The sequence below is a fragment of the Paroedura picta genome, chromosome 4 (genome assembly GCF_049243985.1).
Source record: "Paroedura picta isolate Pp20150507F chromosome 4, Ppicta_v3.0, whole genome shotgun sequence".
In the NCBI taxonomy this organism is placed as follows: domain Eukaryota; kingdom Metazoa; phylum Chordata; class Lepidosauria; order Squamata; family Gekkonidae; genus Paroedura; species Paroedura picta.
The window spans coordinates 55,938,677-55,960,194 of NC_135372.1; the positions used below are offsets into that span (position 1 = coordinate 55,938,677).

A 21,518-nucleotide genomic window follows, 5' to 3' on the forward strand; every position below is an offset into this window, starting at 1 on the left:
GAAGCATGCCTCTCCCTTCCTCCTTATTTCTTTTATTCGGTTTGGATTTATTACCCGCCGCGTCACAATACAGCGGAGGGGAAAAAAAGACGAAGAAGCGTGCCTTAACTTTCAGAAGCTTAGTAACCCCTTCAGTACAGCCCAACTCTTCTGCATATTTACTCAATGAGTAAACCTCACACCCGCAGCTTCGCTTTACGCCCAAGCACGGTACTGGGACCAATTCTCTCTCGCGCTTCCTACTGGCACGGTACGAGGCCTTTCCCCTTTCCCCTAAAAGCCACCGGCAGCCCTCCTGCTGCAAGCCGAACACACCTCCAGCCGCCTGTCGCTGCCTCCCCCGCCCCGGGTGCGCCGCTTGGGGTGGAGCCGCAGACGAGGCGGGCCCTCCGACGTCGCCTTTCTGCTCAGCTAATAGACATCCCCCTCTGGTCCCGGCATCCATCGCGCTGCGGCCAGCCCAGTTCCCGGTCGCCTCCGCTGTTTGCCTGGGCTTCGGCTGCGCCTGCCGGTGCCTTCCCTCTTGTTCCGGAGCCGCCGCCGTCATGGCCGCCTACAGCAAGTTTCTCACGGCGCGCTACTCCACCATGGCCGGGGCTACCGCGGCCGCTTGCGCGCTTCTCTGCCTGCTCAGCAAACGGAGGAAGGCGGCTGCGCTGCAGAGGTTGGTTAGGCGGGCCGGCTGGCGGTCATGGGAGGGGGGAGCGGGTCGTTGGCGGGAATGAAGGACCTTGCCGACCCTGGCCAGCGCGGTAAGGGTCATGTCTGTAGAGGCTGGTTTTAAAAGGTTGTGGGTTGGGATAAGGGTAAAGACCAAGCGGGGCGAGCAGATCCTAGAGATAAAAGGGGGAAACAAAGCGGTTCCTGGGGTGAGTGATTAGCTTTTCATGGCTTCTGTAAGGTTAGCATCCCTGTAAATATATGACGTCTCGGTAAATTGAATCCTGGGTCATTCTAGCCCAGTATTTTGTGGCGGTGGCTAGTCAAGGTTTAGTGCAAATACTTATATGAACTAGCAGTGATTCTTCAAGATTTTGGCGAAGGGCTTGTTGAAACACCTGTCTTTCTTTGAGGTGGAGTTGCCTGGCCTTGGGGTTGGGACTTCATGCGTGCAATAAGCTTGTGTCACTGAACTGTAGCCTCTTCTCTCACCTAGGCTGCACCTTATTCCTGGACAGGTGTCAGTTCAACAAGTGTGTCTTATTATGTGCTATACTTCATGCTCCATTTTCTCTTTAGACCAGCCTTTTCCAACTTTTAGACCCCTGAGATACTTTTCAGACTTTCAGGTACCATGCAAGTGATGTCAGTTGACCATGTCCCCTGCCACACCCCATATGCAAATTAAAAAAAACCCATCTCATACCATGGCTGCAAGTTCCTTGCTAATAAAAAAAAAAAAAACATCCCCATCTCCTAACCCCACCACACTTTGGCTGCAAAGGATGTACCAATAAAATGATTTAAAAGCCTCAGGTAAGCACATCTCCCTGCAATCTCCTCACCTTACCACTTGTAATCTTCTATGCTGGATGGAGAGGTCAAGGCAAGGCTAGTAGTGACAGCTGCTTGTGGAGACCCTGCATACCTACACATACACACACACCCTGGTCAAAACTGTTCTGATGCAGCCCCTCCAGGGTAGTTCCAACTTAGGTATACCTCGGAAGGTAGTTCCATTATCTTCCCCTTGTGTTTCCCAATCAGAAGTAGAATCATAGAATCAGAGTTGGAAGAGGTCCCCAGGGTCATCTAGTCCAACTCCCTGTACAATACAAGAACTCATAACTACCTGCCTACCCACAGTGACCCCAATTTCATGCTCAAGTGACCCCCCCAAAATCTCAAAATTCAGCCTGACATGGAGGGAATTCACCTACTGCACCACAGTGGTGATCAGCAATTCCCCGGGTATGGAAAGAAGGACCACAAGAGACAAACACTGGCACATCCCTTCCTGCCCACTCTCTCACAATCTGCCTAAGTTCATAAAATCAGCATTTTTCTCAGAAGACTCTCTAGCCTCTGCTTAAAAACTTCCAAAGGAGGAGAACCTACCATCTCCTGAGGAAGCCTGTTCCAGTGAGGAACCACTCTAACTCTTAACAGTTAGGAACTTCTTCCGGATGTTTAGCCAATAATTCTTTTGAATTAATTAAAACCCATTGGTTCTGGTCTGACCCTCTGGGGCAACCGAAAAGAACTCTGCTTCATCTTTTGTATGACAGATCTTCAAGTATTTGAAAATGGTTATCATATCACCTCTCAGTACTTGAGGAGAAAACCAGGAATGCCCCTGTGGTAGCCAAACCCAAAGAAGGAGGGAGCAAAGTGGTAACGAAGAAGAGTTCAGGCCCATGCATCCCCAAGCTAGCTTGCATTCTCCAGGATTCTGATTTATTAAAACCCTTGGGCCAAACTGAGGCCAGCATTGCTGCTGGTTCTGTATGCATTCGGGCCTGCTGAGATGGGAGTTCAAGCTGAGGCTGGCGTTAGTGGGCGGAAGTTGCCATCTTAGTAACCCCCACACTGTAGTAACAACGAGGGGCCCTCTCAATATACTGCGGTATTCCCGTTGGAAAACTCTGCTTTAGACAGCTCAGCATGGCTTGTGTGAAGCTTCTATCCATGCTTCAATTCACTGACTAAGTCCATATCTGTACTGTTTCAGCAATACTATGTTATCAGATGTTCTCAAGCTATGTAGGAGATCTTGACATTTCATAATGCCACAAGCATGGCTGATAAAGACAGACATCTAGTGCTGAAAGGATGTGGGGGAGTGGCATTTTAATCCTGGCTGGTTCTTTGTAAGAATGGATAATGGAGTTTTCATCTACCAAAGAGGGGTAGTCTGCAGTTTGGCTTAGTTTTGGATCCTCTGGCCTGAGAGGTGTCTTAATCATGTTTGAAATGGGGTTAGCTCTGATAAACAGTGTGCTATCTACATATGACTATTAAACTATCAGATTTGATGCTTGAAAGTTGGATGATAGCTGAGGGTGATGATTATGGAATACTTAGTACTTACACAGGATTTGGTTTACAGAGGATGCACAAATCTAATCAGGATGGTGGATCTAAAAAGCAAAGTAGTAGTTATTTGCTGATAGCAAAGTAATAGTTATTTCAGTGTATTACGGTTGAAGTAAAAATGTGCAGTTTGCAGTGGTCACTGTTGGGTTTTATACTGTTTGTTTTTTAAAAGTTGTACAATTTATATTATGCAAGGTCATGTGCTTTCTAAAGTTGCTCCATACCTGTAGTTGAATTGCTTTGTGGGATGCAAGAATGTCTTTAGAAAGTGGTGAAACAAGAGTAGTGTAGAGGTGAAACAAGAGTAGAGTATCTTCTGCTGTTCTGGCTCAGCAAAGTGTAAAGGAAGTTTGCTGAGGATATGGGCCAGTATTTTCTCTATACAAAATACAATAGTATCCTTCTTTTGGAAGTGAAACACTAATCCTGGATCTTTCCAAACATAGCATCCCATTGCTCAAGTGGTTGTTATGAATTATCAGTGTCCCATGTTATGGTGCTATGGGATTTTTTTTTCTTTGTGATCTGTAGTTATTCTTAAAGAGAGCAGGTTTTCCATATCTAATATCTTGCTTAAGTGTTGTCTGTTTAAAACCTAATTTATATTGTACTGACTGAGTATACTTTAGGAATGCTAAAATGTACAGGCCAAAGAGGAGCATAAATGTATTTCTTCCATGGTCCACTCCTGATCAAACTTACTCAAAACTAAGTCAAATTAATTTTGCTGAGTTGAAATTTTAAGCAAATATGCTTCAGATTGCGTGCTTCCAAGTGGGGGAAAGGTGTTATTGAACTTCTTGTGACTTGCTTCCTTTGTGCTAGATCAGGATTTGTTTGAAATTGTATTGATTTATTATTACTCCTAAAATTAAGCTGAAAAAGCAGTTAAGATCCTTCCTGCATGGACTTCTGAAATGGTAGATGATCTGACTTCTGAATATATATATATAAACATAAAACTGAAGTTGTTAAAATGTAATCATTTACAAACAGTTTGAAAAGTTTTAGTTGGTGGCAAAATTAAATTTACTTTCTCATTCTTTTAAAACATGCTTAGCTTGGGTTTTTATTTTTCCACTTGTAGATTACAAAGGTTGCATATTTTGTGTATATGCCACTTGTTACCATATAGTCTAAGGACATCCTGGTAAAACTGATTTTCACTGTTATAGTTAATTTTGTGAATCTATGTTAAAATGGCTTCATTCCTGAGCCTGTTCTACTATGACCAGAGTTCCAAGTTGAAAATAACACTCTAACTAGTATTACGTAGTACAAAGTCTAAGGCAAGTTTTCATTTAACTTGTTGAGTCACTGTCTTTTCTATCTTCAGTGACTGGTATTACAAGCAGGTCTTTTTAGATGTCCGAGGGGTTTTTATTCTTCTTTCACTTTTCATGTACAATCCTCAAATAATCTATGTAAAATTTAGGTCCTAACAAGGCAACTTACATTAAGCATTACATTTTGTACTTTCATAAAATGAGAAAGAAGCTTCTGTGGATCAAATATGATTCCTTGAGAAGGTTATAATAAACAGTGATGGTAGGCTAAGCATTTAAAATTGAAATAATTGTTTTGGCACTGTCACCAACTTCAGTAAACCAGGGCTGTCAAATATCAAGTGTGGGAGCTTTACCAGGACTTTTAATATCCCCAGTGAGTCTAATGTTACAAAGGGTTAGCACACTAACAAGTGCTGGTTACTGCTCATTACTTTGTTCATGTTGGTGCTTTGGTTCAGACATAATGGCTTATTATTTAAATATATAATCAACTGTAGTTTGCTGGGAATAGTTAATTAACTTAGGGTTTCTATGGGTTGGCCCCAGATGCCTTCAAGGCTTGCTCCTGTAGTAGCGGAACACTACATCTAAATAAAGTTAAGATTATTTTATGCTGCACTGGTTTGTTGGTGGGGATTACATTAAATATTTTAAATGATTTACTGCATGCTGCTGCATCAGCATCATTAATTCTCCATTGCTCGCTTTAATTTGGCAGCATGTAAGTTATGGAGCATAGGGTGATATGGAATGTGTATAGGGGAGTTGCATTGCCGTGACCTAGATAGCTCTAGCTTAACTCTGTTTTGGAAGCTAAGCAGGGTCAATTCTGGGTAGTATTTGACCAGAGGACCACCAAAGAATGCCAGGGTCAGTACCTAGATGTAGGCAATGGCAAACCACCTGTGAACATGTCTCACCTTGAAAACCATAAATCAGTTATTAATTGACCGCCTCCCCCCAAGTAATGCATTGGAGTACAACAAAATGAATTATAGAATCTACTTACATTAGGGAGGGTTGGAAGGAGGGTAGCTCTGCAAAAGAACAGAGACATGTGGGAGTATGCTCAGAAGGCATGATGTGCTGGGAGCAGTGGTGAACCTGATGATGATCTGTGGAAGCAACATGGGCAAAGGTGGCTCATAGTTGGCAGTGCTCTTAGGACCCGACCACTGCCCCATCCTCTTTTTAATTGGTTGGTTTTTGAGGCCAAGCAAATCTGGGTGGGTTGTTTGACTCTCATCCAGCTGAGTGATGCTCTACTTGGAAACCATTTGCTGTTTTATAATAATGTATTGGACCAGGAGTCCACAAATATTGCCTTGACTTATTTGTCAAGTTCTGTTTATGCTTGCCATTGAAGTGCTTCCCCATCCCCTAATCCTCCTGCATACTTTTGGGTTTGGAGCACAGGCATGGATTTCTCTCAAGTTTCTTATCTTTCCCAACCTTCAGCACATGTTAAAGAGGATCCTGACCCTCTATCCAAGGATCATGGGGAAGTGCTCGTGCTGAAGTTTGAGAAGGTCAGACGAATATGAGAGACAGTCTTCTGCTATTTCTTAGTTTTTGTGTTGCAGTTCTGCCTTCATCAGAAAGGAGCAGATAATGGATTTGTGAACGCCTGCATTTGGCAACTTCTATTGGCTTGGATTAGGGTATTGTGTCACATACTATGTCATGCGTAGCTTTATCATTATTTCAGTTGTAGGTGTTATAATAATAGGTGCACTCTGGTTTACCAACCTTTGTCTCGCTGAAATGAATAGTGTATGCTTATTATATTAAAGGAGATACTTTGTGTTGCTGCAGTGCCTGGATCATACGGTTCTGTATTTATCAAAAATCAGATGAAAATTAAGATATGTTGTTGTGACATATCTGTGTATGTTGGTGACTTACTTGAAACTTATAAAAGAGTTCTTTGGTGATAAGTCTTTGAATTTATTATAAACCAGGAGGTGTGTTTAATTACAGAGAGCCAGCATGGTGCAGTGGTTAAGAGCAGCTGATCTGGAGAACAGTGTTTGATTCCCTGCTCCTCCACATGCAGCCACCTGGGTGACCTTGGGCCAGTCACATTTCCATCAGAGCTCTCTCAGCCCCACTTAGCCCACAAGGTTCCTGTTGTGGGGACAGGAAGGAAAGGTGATTGTAAGAGAAACGTGGGGTATAAACCTACTTGATTAAAAAAACCTACCATTATAAAATATAGTTATAGGGAAGCAGTATCGATGGGAAAGGGGTAGAAGTCCTGTGAGAGCCAGTATTGGCATACTGGTTAGAATATCGGACTAGGATCTGAGAGGTCTTGGTTTGGATCCAGGTTCTGCCTTGGTTGCTTGCTTGGTGACCTCAGGGAGCCATAAACTTGAAAAACAGTTGAAAATGGCTGCGCTGTCCCATATAAAATCCAGAACAAGAAATACTTTTTTATTCAGGTGAAACAAAATGCACAACATTTGGGCCAATCACACATATTATCAGCTTGACTCTCAGGTCTGTTGTCAAGATAAAGTGAAGGACAGGGAAACAATGTAAGCTACTTTGGATTCCCATTTACTCTCCCATTGCAGAGTATAAATGAAATAAAGAAGTACCATACTGTGATAGCAAACCAGTTATAAATGCAGCAGATGGGGAAACATGGTTGCTATGTACCACCAACAGGTAAACATAGGGGCTCAAAAAGCCGTATTCAAGAAAATGCTGGCTAAGTTGGCTCAGAGTGATGATCTCTCTGTCTGAAGTGTTTGGAAGGGAGGCAGGACTATTACATTAAGAGAAGGTATAAGAGGGATGAAGTAAGCTTCAAGGGCATTCTCCTTATTTCATCCTGAAGTTGGTAAATTGTTTTAACAGGGAAGCCTGTGAGCTAGAATAACTGTGTGCAGTTAATCTCACCTGGTGCAGCATTCTTCTGCCAGGTGCTTTGGGAAGCAAATTTTTTAAAAGGCAGATACTGTCAACTTTTTTGTTCAGTTGCATTGGTTCCCCCTCCTCAGAACAGCCTCTGTTTTGAGCTGATTTTGTCCATGTGGTTTCAGTGATAGCAGGTTCCGTGGTAAAAAAAGGCCCCTCTTCTCTTTTTTGGCCAGTGGGAAAATTTTGGTAGGATGCAGTTCAATGAAATGAGATTTACAGTGCAGAGAGCTTAATCTGTAATGCTGTACAAAGGGCCTACTGTTTTACTGAGGCTTGATGTTTCACATTCATACACTGAAGAATGTATTATACAATGAAATAGCCAAATATAGGAACAGAATGAGCAGTGTGATTTTTTTGTGAGGAATAAAGAGAAGGTGAGGCAACACAGTGTTCTAGAATCTTCACAAGAGGACTTTAAAAGGGGAGGGGCTTCTGAAATGTCTGAATGGGGCAGAGTATTTCTGCTTGCAGGCTTATCAGCATTCTGTGTGAAAATGTTACTTCATAAGCTTGTATCCTCATTGCTCTCACAAAACCAGTTCCTCCTAGGTAAAAGGTAATCTATTATCATTTTACATCACTTTTGCCCTTTGATTCTTGTAATCAGTGTGACGTGTCATTAGAAAAGGAAATGTAGAGTAACAGTCAAATCTGTATATAGGTAGAAAGTAAATTGTATTTTTATTATAGGAATTACCTTAAATTTTTAAAGGAAGATATTGGTCTAGATAGTTTGCTTATATCTCAGTACAGTGATTTGCTAACTTAATTTAGTGGTCCGACTTTGTATACTAGCCATTAAGCTTTCATAAGAAATAATTTTGAAGTATACAACTAGCAGGTTAATTAAGCGTTTCTGTCTTGTTAAGATCCAACTGAATGTAGACAAATGGGTGAAAAAAACCTGTCCTATAATCGGAAAAGTAGAAAACTTCGCTTTCTAATAGAAATAGTAGCCTATTTTTATCCAAGGATGCAAAACACCTACAGAAAGTAGGCAGAAATTTCCAGTTGGAAATTAATAATATATGTTCTGATTACAATGTGGTTTTCAGAGTTCTTGCCTGTTGTGTTCTTACCAATGCAGGACTAGTATAGTAAATTTCAAAGTGTTTACACTAAAGTAAAGGAAACTGTGTGTTCCTATTTTCAAGCTGGACATAGTGGTTTAAATAATTCCTGTAGCTGCAGGTTAGCTGAGTCCATTGCTTCAAAGAATTATGCACAGCGGTGAAAGACTGGCTTCTTGACCTGCGGAAATTTTAGCCAAGGATCCTTTATGGAAGAGGCCTTCAAAGAGCTGTTCTTTCATCACACAGCATGGGATTACTTTTTTGTTCATAGCTGAAATGAACATCTATATGTGGTCTCACCAGTGACTACTGTGAAGTAATTGTACACCCTGTGGTTCAGGTTATACCGGAGTAATTATTTGTAAATCTTACACATAAACTTTTATCTGAAAAGCTGTTGATTGGCTTTCTCAGTTGATTACTCAGCCAAGTTTCAGCTTTAACAGAACAGCCATAATTCCTCCAGGCAAGAGTAAGTCAGTCTCATCAACCGGTTAATTCTAGAACTGTGAGAAATTCAGAACAAAGCCATTGGTTCTTTTTCAGCATGATGAATTAAGCCACTGTTGTTCCCCTTGATACCAATAGGTTGTTGAAGACCCCTGTTGCTTGGAAAATAACAGTAATGTAAAGTGTAGCTGTTCAGTTTAGCTAATGACTGATAATGTGTACTGTAAAACTACAAGAAATAGTCCAGTAGTGATTTGAGTAGATCAGCATTATCCTGATAGTTGATACATATCCAATGTTCGACTTGTTTTCAACAATTAGATTTGTTTCCATTGGTATCCTTTAAAATTCATTGGGCATAATGTGGCCAAAGTCAAGTGTGCTCATATTTTGTAGACTGCAGTAAGAGAGTTGAGCAGATGCTTTTCTATACCATTGAATAAATAGAACTTGGAATGTCAAATTCTTGCTGGAGTGTGCTCATCTATCTTAACCCCCGCTGACTAAATAAAGCCGTAAGGGCTTGGGGGGAGGAGTTAGGGCGGGCTCTGTCCGGGATGAGGAAGGGTGCTGATTGGCCCCTTCCTCTGGACAGCCGATCGGTGGGGCCAATTGGCAGGCGCTTTGCGCCTGCCGTTTGGTATCTCTGATTGCTGCCCCGCCACCAAGGGAGCAATTGCGAGCTGCACGCAGTGTGGCTCGCGGTTGCTCCCTTGCTGGTGGCCTGATGCGTTGGGAGGCGCGAAGCGCCTCCGACGCGTCAGGCTGCCGGCACGCGGGTCATGGCGACCTGCCGACTCGCCGGCTGCGCACTGCCCCGCTAGCGCCCGCTGTATTGGAAGTACAGCGGGCTTGATTACTTGTAACATATATAAAATGCAACCAAGGTTGTAGAAGGAGTTCCACGACCAACTCAAGGCCTACCTCAGTGACTCAACGAATGGCCAATCAGGTAGGCTGTCCTGCCCCGGACTGCCTCCCCCTTCAAGTGCTTCCATTCTACAGGCCAGCCTTCACCAGGTAAGCCAGCAAGCTAGCAGGAATTAGGAGGGAAGGAGGCCTGAAATGATGGTGGATCCTAGCCTTGGCACTGCTTGTGTCGGGGGAGGAAGGCTCTACCATTTCTGCGCCCTGAAGCCTCCTCACCACTTGGCTGTCAACCTCCACATGGCCTGAGCCTTTCTCCAAGCTGTGTGCTCAGAGCAGCTGTGCAGGATGGGTGGGGCCTTTCCTGCAGCCTCCTAGCCCCGTGCAGGGCTGGGGCCACCAGAGTCCTCCCTGCTGCCTGCCCTCCCACCTTCCTGTGGGCTGAGGGGTGCCACTGCCATGCCAGTGGGGACACAGCCACTTCCCAGTCCCGTGCAGAGACAGCAGGCCCTTTCCCACGGCTTCACATTTTTGTGCAGGGCTGAGGCTACCTAAGCCCTCCCTACCACCTCCCTCAGAATGCGGCTGCTTCCCAGCGCCGCATGGACAGAGTGACTGCCTCCCAGAAAGCTCCCCAATGTACTAGCACCTGTTGTATTCCTGGATGCAATGGGTTTTGCCCCTAGTTATTAATAACTTGTTGATGTACCTCTGTAAAGTCCAGCTCTTCAGAAGGTTGCAAGAATTGCTTCTTACAGTTTTTGTACATTACATTGCTTTGATGAAGCAATTATGTAAGGAACAAATGGATACCATATCCTTTGAAACTATATCCAGGAGTAGATTGTGGAGGAAACTAGAATGTACCTTGATTGATAAAAGATTGCTGACTAATAAACTCTACTCTTGTGTAGCTTAAATTTGTTGTGAAGAAAAGGGAAAACTCACTGAGTGGTTCTCTCTTGATAAATGGAATAAAGCAAGGTTGCCTCTTAGCATCATTACTTTACATTTTTATCTGTATGATCTTGAAGCTTCTTCAGTAGAATTTCATCCTCTGTATTTATCTTCAGAGGTACTAACTTTACCTCTTCATACTCATTTATGCTGTTCTCATGTCCCACACTCAATTGGACCAAGAGGTTGTTTGAAAAATATTGTAAATCCAAATAACTTCAGATTAGCTATTCAAAGTCAAAGATTATAATCTTTTCTAAAGCCAGAAAAATTATTCCTTTGGGCTGGAAAATTGACAGTGCTCAATTAGAACAAGCTTGTAAATTTCCATACATGTGTGATTTCTAGTTTCCATCTTAACTGGCAATCCCATGGTAAATTTTTAGCAAATAAGATTAAACCCTGTGTGATAGCAGTCAAATGTTACTTTTTTTGTTAGAGAGGTGAATATATTCCATGAGACTTGCATGCGTTTCATCTGGAAATTATTCTAGTGAGAATTTAGACCATTTTCCCTGCCATTTTTTGTAACATATCATAGGAACTCCAAGATACATAGCAGGTGTAGCTTTAAGATTAGAATTGGGCTAGGACTATTTTGACTGCATGCATTTAAACCAGGTTTTCTCAACCCAGGTTTCTTGACAGCCCTGAAAACAGATATAAAAATTATATGTGTTAAACATTTATCAAGTAACTAGATATCCCTTGGAGCGGTGTAAAGATATGACCATATATGGTCATTTTGCCCCCTCCCCAAAGGGCCAGTGATAGACCTGGAGGGGGGAAGAGGAGGGGCCACAGGTGGGTGTGTACACAGGTATGCTTCCCAACCATATACTGCATGATTGCACCACTTCTGGGGTTTCTCGAAGACTGAAGAATATCTCATCGGTTTCTCAATAGTAAAACAGTTGAGAAAGGCTGATTATAAACACAGGCTAAAGATCTTTTGTTAATCTTCAAAGGAGGATGGTTTGCTATACAAACTTAATAGACCAGTTGTATTCCCACTGGATGAAACAAGATATTTAGTCTTGGCATAGCAAAGGATGATATAAAGCAGTGGTCCCCAACCTTTTTTGGCTGGGGACCGGCAGGGCGACGGCCATGCCCGCGCAACACGCATTCGTGGCCCTTATTCCCTCTCCCCCCCTCCCGCAGTATGAAGCTTCCCGGGCCGTAAGCTTGCGGCCTGGGAAGTTTTTTACTGCGGGGGGGGACGGGGAGAGGGAACCGCGGCCCGGCGCCCTGGCCTTCGCGGCCCGGCACCGGGCCACGGACTGCAGGTTGGGGACCACTGATATAAAGTGAATCTTTACTAACCATTGTTTAAAAGATCTAGATCACTTTCATTTAGTTACATGTATTAGGAATTCTCTATTCAGTTTTTTGGCATTTCTCCATCTCTAACCACTCTCGCTTATATAAAAAATTTTATATCGATACTGTAGAGTTTTTATGCTTGCATTTTTTGAATGCCGCCCCTTCAGCTGTTCTATATGGGAGGTACTGAAATCCACCAGAGAAGGCTCTGGCCCTGGTTGAGGTCCAATGGGCTTCTTTAGGGCCAGGGAACAGTGTCCAGTTAGAGGTGGCAAAGTGTAGAGCTCGTTGAGGGGTGTAGGAAGAAAAGCAGTCTCTCAGGTACACTAGGATCTGACCACATACGGTATCCAAAGCATGATCATCAAAATTTCTACATCTACATTTGACATGCCTCTAAGTCTGTCCTGGAAACTGTGTTGAATTCAGGAATGCTGTGGTCTTTTATTTCTCAGTTGATGATAAAATTATGAATGTGTTGAAATACCATTGCCTCATCTCTTTCTTTATTAGTGAAAATCAAAACTCACAATTTGCATCAGAATGTTAAGCTGCTAAAAAAAAAAGGTTCCAATAAGGTAGAAAGGAACAAAAAAAGATTATTGTGTTCTGCTTTAGTTAAGATGTGGCTATAATCTAGTTTTATTTAGAATTGAGGCTTCAATTAGAATTTAGAATTATCACAGGATCACAGAATCATAGAGTTGGAAGGGGCCATACAGGCCATCTAGTCCAACCCCCTGTTCAACGCAGGATCAGCCCAAAGCATCCTAAAGAAGTGGTCCCCAACCCCTGGTCCGGGGACCAGAACCAGTCCGTGGATCAGTTGGTACTGGGCCGTGGCTCCTCATTGCCCTCCTCCCCGCCTGTTGCCTCAGGGGTTGCCCTGCCACTCTGCCACCGGCTCACCTTTGGTGTTCTCCAGCGGCCACCATGGCTGGGGCTCACCCTCAAAGTGGCACTGCGCATCTGCTGCTGGCAGCGAACCTCAGCAGATGGCAGAAAGTCAGGGGCGCCGGCAGGAAAGCAAGTGGAGCAGGGGCTCAGGCGGCAACATCCCTTGGCAAAAGACTACCCCCCCCCCCGGGCCTCAGTAATATTATCAAGCGTTGACTGGTCCGCAGTGATAAAAAGGTTGGGAACCACTATTCTAAAGCATGCAGGAAAAGTGTGTATCCAACCTTTGCTTGAAGACTGCCAGTGAAGGGGAGCTCAGTACCTCCTTAGGCAGCCTATTCCACTGTTGAACTAATTATATTCCAAATACTTCAGTCATTAAGAGGAAACTCCATGAATTTTCTTGTTTGCTAAATTATATACAATAAAATTTAGAGAAATAGGTAACATATCATTTGGGAATTCAAGCACACTTTAGATGTGGAATGTCACAGTTTTAAATGAAGTAGATAAAGGTTGTACTAGTATAAAGATAGTAAAATAATGTTACTGTATATTGATTTCCAAATATCTATCTAAAATCTTTTGAATTAGAGTTGGATGCACATTCACAAGCAGAGATCGAAGAAGCAGCCTTAGTTGCCTTCCCCCTCCTTTTCAATTTCCCTGCTTCTTTGAAAGTTATGGACTAAGTGTCCGTATGAGCTTCTTCATTTGTGAAAGAGTTGGCTAGGGAAGGATGGGTTTTCAGATTCCCTTCTCACTATTCACAAGTGGAAAAAGGAGGAGAGTGTCTGATGCCTCTTCTGAGGGTTAATTCATTCATATAAATCCAACACATTATCTTCTGCTTGCATCTAGCCTTTTGAACATATGTGTTAATTTAGAAATAAGGTAGACTTCAGTTATTAATAGTAACAAAGATTTCGACTTTGACTGGAAAATTAAATTTTGTCTCTCAATATGAAATGATCCAACAAATACTATGTTGATGTATACCCTATTAAAATGGGGCTTGAGTTCAACAACAGCTAAGTGCAGCTCTCTGGGTTAAGCCTTATCTGTAAACTGCTCCTGCGGAGCGGTAAAAATAAAAGAGTAAGGGCTAGGTGGAAGGAGAAAGGGGCAGGGTGAGTCCCTGATAAAAACTTGTAGGGGGGGGGGGGCGCAAGGAGCCCTGCAAGCCTCCCCAGCCCATGCTGGTGGCCATTGTATTTAAAATTTGTCCCTAGTATTCCTTATATTACCATTAATTACAAGAAACTGTAGCAAACACTGCTTTTATTCTTTGACAAAACTGGGGAACTTTCTGGACTGTTGTGTGGTCTATTGTTATATAAGTTAAGGCTCTATAACAAAGACAAAAATGTAATCCTATTAAAGGTTATTATACTATTACAATGTAAGAACTAAAAGTATTCAGAAATGCTCACTAGATAATAAGTGTTAAAAATAAAATTATTTTATGTGTTGTGGCATACTTTCATTTAAAATATGTTAAATTTGATTTGGTTAATAGGGTGTAAAACAGTTTCATGATTTTTCCTTTTTAATTTGGTATCATTTGAAGAACTTTGAAGTCTTTCCTTAACGAACTTGAATAATTGTCTTCTTTTCCAGAAAGAAAAATGGAAGAACATCAAGCAATGAGGTGAGTCTTATGTATGTATTAAGTAGTTTCCATCTTGACATAAGAAGACCAATGATCCATCTAAGTCAGCATCCTGTATATACAGTGACCAACCAGTTCATCTAGATGCCCAGCAACAAGGCACAGAAGCTGAGGCCTTCCCCTGATGCTGCCTCCTAACTCTGAGATTCAGAGGTTTAGTGCCTCTGAATATGGAGGTTCCCATCAGTCACCTTGGCTAGTAGCAATTGATAGACTTACTCTCTGTGGATCCATCTAATCCCTTTATAAAGCTGTTTATTCCTATAACCATCACTACAATCTCTGGCAGTAAATGCCACATTTTAATTCAGAATGCAGCCTAGCCTGGAGGGAATTCACCTACCATTCCACAGTGGTGATTAGCAGTTCCTGGGTATGCAAGGAATGGCTACATGAGACAAGCACTGGCATAACCCTTCCTGCCCACCCACTCACAATCTGCCTAAGTTCATAAAATCAGCATTTCTGTCAGATGACTCTCTTGCCACTGCTTAAAAACTTATAAAGAAGTAGAACCCACCACCTCCTGAGGAAGCCTATTCCATTGAGGAACTGCTCTGTCAGGGACTTCTGGATGTTTAGCCAAAAATTCCTTTGAATTAATTTAAACCCATAGGTTCTGCTCCAACCCTCTGGAGCAACCGAAAACAACTCTGCTTCATCTTGTATCTCAGGGATAGTCAACCTGTAGTCCTCCAGATGTTCATGGACTACAATTCCCACGAGCTCCTGCCAACATTTGCTGGAAGGGGCTCATGGGAATTGTAGTCCATGAACATCTGGAGGACCACAGGTTGATTACCCCTGTTCTATATGACAGCCCTTCAAGTATTTGATATGATAGTTATCATATCATCTCTTAGTCGTCTTCTCTCCAGGCTAAATATACCAAGTTCCCTCAACCTTTCCTCATATGACTTGGTCTCCAAACCCCTCACCATCTTCATAGACCTCCTCTGGACATGCTCCAGTTTCTCTGTATCTTTCTTCAATTGTGATGCCCAAAACTGAACACAGTACTCCAAATGAGAACTTACCAGAGCGTAGTAAATGGTAACATTCCCCTGCACGATCTGGACACTGTAGTTCTTTTAATACAGCCTAAAATCCTGTTTGCCTACTTAGCTACCGAATCACACTGCTGACTCATTTTCAGGGCCTGGTCTACTAAGATCCCTAGATCCTTTTCACACCTATTACTGCCAGGACTATAGTGATGCGTATGATTTTTCCTACCTAAATGAACTTTACATTTATCACTATTGAAATTCATTTTATTCCTTTTAGCCCAGTTTTTAGCCTGTCAAGATCATCTTGTATTTTGATTGTGTCTTCTGCTGTGCTTGCTACCTTTCCCAGTTTAGTGTCATCTGCATATTTAGTAGATACATTTGTTTGTATATAGCCATAGGCCTTTACGCTTTAAGTTCATCAGTGAACTGTAACAAAGTAAGAATATATGATGTCCTCAAGCAGACTATATAAAAAATAAAAGAGAGCCAGTTTGGTGTAGTGGTTAGGAGTGCGGACTTCTAATCTGGCATGCCGGGTTCGATTCTGTGGGGAGAGGAAAGGGAAGGCGACTGTAAGCCGCTTTGAGCCTCCTTCGGGTAGGGAAAAGCGGCATATAAGAACCATAAAATAAAGTTTCTACCTACCTTTTTCAATTTAATGTAGTATTTCTTTAAAGTTGAGCTGGGCAGCTGTTCTGGAATAGATTGGTCTGGAGCTGGTCTGGAGCCCTACTTGTACCAGAGACTGCAGTGAAGTTGAACTTTGTGCAGTTCAATAGTAGAGTCCTTGAAAGAGCCATGTTAGCTTTCAAAGCTCAGGAAGAAAATGGGAAGATGACTAAGACTAGGGATGGGCACAGATCAGGAAAGGGTAATTTCATTTTATTTGGGGTCTATGGCAGCCCATGGACTAATTCCTGAACTGAGCCAGGAGGCTGATGGTGATGATGATAATCTTTTATTTGTGTCCCAACCTTCCTCATCACTCAGTGTGTATAGTATTAAAATGTTACACAAATTTAAAAGATTAAAAACATTTACATTCCTGTTAATGTCCCTTAAAATAATTTGCCAGATGTGGGATTGGGGTGGCATGGAGCTGATTTTCCATCTTCTGTTTCTTTACTATTGATTCATTCAGTTTGTGGCCCTGAAAACCCCATTGAAAGGGACCTCAGTCCGTTTAAACAGAATTTGCACTTTCCTGCTGGCCACAGTAAGCTCTGGTCAGCAGAAAAGGGGGAGATATACCGAGAGGATCCTCCAGAAAAAGCTGTCTTCTCCCCAATCCTTTCTGCAGGCCATATGTACCTGCCGCCAGCAGAAAGGAAGGGAGAGAAGTTTTCCCAAGGAGATGTTCATTTAAACCCTGCTTTCTGCTTCCTGTGACTTTTCGGGGCACATAGAAAGCAAAGCCCATTTAAACCCCTATTTTCTGCTCTCACAAAAAGCTATAGGAAGCACAAAGCAGTGATGATTTAAATGGCTCCAAGACGTTGGAACTGATATTAGAAGAAAGCTGTACCCCAAATAAATATTGATTGTGAAATTGGACAACTTCCATTATTTTAAATAGTAGAAATAGGAAAACGTGGGATCAAGATCTGGATACCAATGCTGGGGAGAAGGGATCCCTTCCTTTATTGTTTCATTTGTTGTATTGGCTGAAAGACTGCAGCGAACTGCTTGAAATAGAGCTGTTTCCAACCAAGTGATATGCTTTGTATATTTGTATTTATTAATCATAATTGCATTTTTATTCCATTGATCCTCTATGGAACTTACAATGGCATGCATAACTTTCCCTACTTCATTTTAGGCTTTCCTTGTAGGTGTGTGCCAATTGGCAGTGATCTTAAGTGGCAAAATGAAGTCTCTCAGGAAATGGGCATTCAGGTGTAAGCACTTAACCTTGGCATAGTAATAGTATTTCAAAAGACACACAATGCCCTCTTTGAGGAATGAAAGTTTGACAGGTTTTGTTCCAGAAAAGGACTCTATTAGCCATTCACAGATCACATACAGTGGTTCAGCTCTGTCAGACTTAGTAAACAGATAAAATGTAAATTATATAAATGTTCTAATGAACTAACATAATTAAAACTAAAATGTCTTGTATAATCTTGTCCTGTGCAGAAAGAAGTCAAGAAAGATCGAGCAATGGTAGACAGAGTTTTTGTTGGAAGGATATGTCGCATTCTTAAAATAATGGTCCCTAGGACATTTTGTAAAGAGGTAAGCTACAAAATGAAGAACTCCTAGCCTTTCCGATTATGTTGCTTTTTGCTGTCATCTCATTTATGAAAATTACATTGCTTGCCAATGCCATTTTATCAAATAGCTCCTGTTCCATTCCGTAACCTTCATTAAGAATAAATTGTTTAATTTAGGCAAATGAACTGAAATAAACTCATAATTATAATACATTAATGGAATATATCGGGAAGCACAGTGTGGATTGCTGCTTCTAGTACTTTTGTTTGCTAGTGTGGGGTTTTTTGTCCTTGTTTAACTCAGATAGTCTTTTTTAGCTGTTTAATCTACTGGCAATCAATATTTAGAATGGGAAACGCCTATTTCAATATTAAATTTAATTACAGACTATACAGCCACTCCAGTGAAGTCATTAAACTACCTGTGCTTTGCCTACATACTGAGACAAATGTGTAAGATTATTTAAAATTTGAATTCTATAAGGAAGAAGGGGCGACACTGTGTTTAAAAAGTCCATCCAATTCTGCCCAGGAGTCACATGGTTATTGCACAGCATCCTGAAGGTGCCTTTTGCCATAGCACATCTGCATAATTATAGTCAATTAAAATGCTGAATGGAGTGAATGTGGGAGGTAGTGTGGGTCATGGCTTCCTGGAACTGTTCCAGTGGCTTAGATAGGAAGCCATTGTGGTTGGTAAATGGAAGCAGTGTTTGCAACATGCCCAAGGAACAGGAAAAGCTGAATGGAAATCTGTCTTTGAAATGTAATGGCAAATTATTTGTGATTTAGTGAAATCTGTAGATCATGTTAAAGAATAGTAATCTCTAAACTCTGTCTTCTCATATCACTTAGACTGGCTATTTGATACTAATTGCCATGATGCTGATACTTCGCACATACTGTGACATTTGGATGATTCAAAATGGAACAGTTATTGAGAGGTAAGTGTAATTTGTCTTTTTCTACCATGGATCTGTATTTTGTGATGCAATACCTAAAGACAAAAGTTGCAAAAAAACAAGGGGGATTCTAGATATAGATACAAAAAAGACATCTGCCGTGAACTGAAGTTGGATGTAAGTAAACGAAAATAGTGCAGACAAGGGCAACCCTCATCAAATATGTTTTATTTCTAAAGAATGTACATTCTGTTAGTGCAATGCATTGATGTGAGCAAGAGTGATATCCAGAGAATTAGGCTCTGGTATTTTTTAAGTGAAATAATCTTAATATTTTTGTTTTATTTGGAACTTCTATATAGTTTTAAAAGAATGTTTTAAGAATTGCTGCATTTTTTACCATTTCTCCAGGATTGCTGTGTTCTTGCTTTGGATCCAGACTAAATTATCTTCTTTCACTGGCGAAAAACTTCCTTGCCTCCCACTACAGCCCATTAATGTCACTAAGATACTGCTCCTGGGAAATTGGAGATCCAATGACATGAGGGGCAAATCCAAGAATAGCATGAGAAGCAAATTGGGAGCCTGCAACATGAAAGGCAAAAATGCAGGGAATTATGGCTCCTCGTCCTTTAGAGGAAAACTTTGTTTGGATCTAGCCCCACACATAAGATACCTTATACAAAATTGACTTCTTTGTTCTTACCCTATGTATTTTGTTCTTATTCATTTTTCTACATTGGTAATTTCTTTTTACTTATGTACAGTATAATAATATCACAGAATCAGTAGCAGAGGTGTTGAATTATACACTTTTTTTTCTTGCAGTGCGATCGTAAGCAGGGATATCTCACTATTCAAGAAATACATGATTAAATTTGTAGTTTCCATTCCACTGGTAAACAAATACTGTAAATATAAGCATGCATCTACTATACTTATGCTCGTAACTGATGCATAACTGAAGCAATTTGCTCATCTCCAGTGGTTTATGCCTTCAGAGATTTAGTTTGAACATTTTCAACTAAATTGCACAGCCTCCAGTTCTACTTTGGCTTTCATTCTCATTTCAATTGCTTCAGAATGTACGTTCATACAGATTGTACTGAATGGCATGGGTGACCTTCCCTTTTGCTTTCCACCTCTTCTGAAGAAAAACTGATAGCTGGTACAAATGTTGTCCAACTTAGTTTAAAAGAGAATATGATTTCCATTCAGCAGTTCCTGTTCCTGTGTCAACAGTTTGCTGTGAGGGCTTAACAGAGGGCTTAACCTTGTTAAAACCTTGCTTTAGGATGCTTAGGGCTGATCCTGCGTAGAGCAGGGGGTTGGACTAGATGGCCTGTATGGCCCCTTCCAACTCTATGATTCTTGTCCAGGATTGGGGGGGGGGGGTGATGCCAGCCCTTCCACCCTAATTTTTTTAGCAGTTGCCATTGTTTTTTTCTAGCCATCTTTTGCCCTCCCTAGTTCAATATATGTTTTTCTCTCCTTTTCCCCCTCTCCACATTTTGACGTAGCTCCTTTTTCAGTTTTAATCCCATTTTCAAAAAAATGTTTATATTCACTGGGGCCACTGGAATTTGTACGACTAATTCTAAGCCTTAAACCTGTATATAGTCCCACCTTTCCCCTCTATAACAGCTATGTCCTGATGTCATAACTTGTACTTCTCTGCTGCCTCTAGCCGAAGCTGCTGATATGGAGGCAGGGTAATGTATACAAAGGGTTGAATCCAGTGGATCTTCTCTGCTAAAAACAGCACATCCCCCTGACACAAGTTATTCTTCTACCAGTAAAGGGTGCTTAGTCAGTTGGATCTGTGGGATCCAGTTCATTGTTCACACTATAGAATTTGAGTTGAACTAGGCACCTTAGAGCAAAGGGAAGGTGATGACATGACTTGAAGCTTTTGTATTAGGTATTAACCCCTTTTTTGGTAACATGTAGGGCCGGCTCTAGAGATAGGTAATGACATTTGGAAGAACAAAGGCTTCTAGATATACGCAGCATCTGTAGTTTGCTGCGTATGCTATAGTGAGTTTGCAACAGTGAGAAGTTGGGTGGGCTTCCATCAACTGGCTGCCTTTTTGGCAGCAGATGTAGGAACGCATCTGTAATGCCAATATACTGGGAAAGGGGTCCTGCTGCTTTCTTTGAACTTTCTTTTTCTGTGTTTATCTGAAACCTGCCTCATTTTGGAAAGCATTGCTGGGTAGGACTTGCTTCTCTTGCCACTAACATTTTGCATGTGGTGGTTTGCAGTGCTATCATTGGTCGCAGCAGGAAAGATTTCAAGAGGTACTTGTTCAACTTCATCGCTGCCATGCCTGCTGTAAGTGGTGCTTTTTGTTGTTGACATCTGTTTGGTAAACATTTCAGAGGGTAGATGTATTAGCCTGCAGTAGAATAACCAGATTTGAGTCCAGTAGCACCTTTGAGACCAACAAAAGTTTTGGAGTATAAGTTTTCAGGAGCTTAAAAGCTTATACTCTTAAAAGCTTATACTCTGAAAATTTCTTGGTCTCATTTAGGTGCTCCTTTCGCAAAGGTAACTCAAAATACCGGTAGCAACATTTCTGGTGAGCTTTTAAAAAATGTTTTGAAATAGCTTTTTGTCTCTTATATGCATTTGATGTCAAATGAAGTATAAAAATAGGTAAAAGCCTTTTTACTTACCTTTAGTACAGGAAAGTTGTTGGCCATTCTCTGATGATTCAGACTTGTGTTGCCATTGGTGTCACTCAGAATTGGGTCCATTAGTTTTAAATGGAGAAAATGAAACTTGCCTCATGCAGGGGCAGGGGTCCCATACATGGAGCTCCCTGGCACTCACCAGATGTTTTTAGAAAGTAGATGGGACTAGGTGCGATTTTCATCCATCAGGACTTC

General features: G+C 41.6%; 1 protein-coding gene across 1 annotated transcript in view; it reads left to right on the forward strand.

Moving 5' to 3' along the window:
* Nucleotides 1-409: 409 nt before the first annotated feature.
* The window catches only part of ABCD3 (ATP binding cassette subfamily D member 3), a 41,604-nt gene continuing 20,495 nt past the window's right edge, over nt 410-21,518 (forward strand). The window contains exons 1-5 of the mRNA XM_077332947.1: nt 410-664; nt 14,447-14,477; nt 17,648-17,746; nt 18,580-18,668; nt 20,892-20,961. Coding sequence (XP_077189062.1) covers nt 546-664; nt 14,447-14,477; nt 17,648-17,746; nt 18,580-18,668; nt 20,892-20,961 — 408 coding nt within the window. The 5' untranslated portion in view covers nt 410-545. The remainder of the gene's footprint in view (nt 665-14,446; nt 14,478-17,647; nt 17,747-18,579; nt 18,669-20,891; nt 20,962-21,518) is intronic.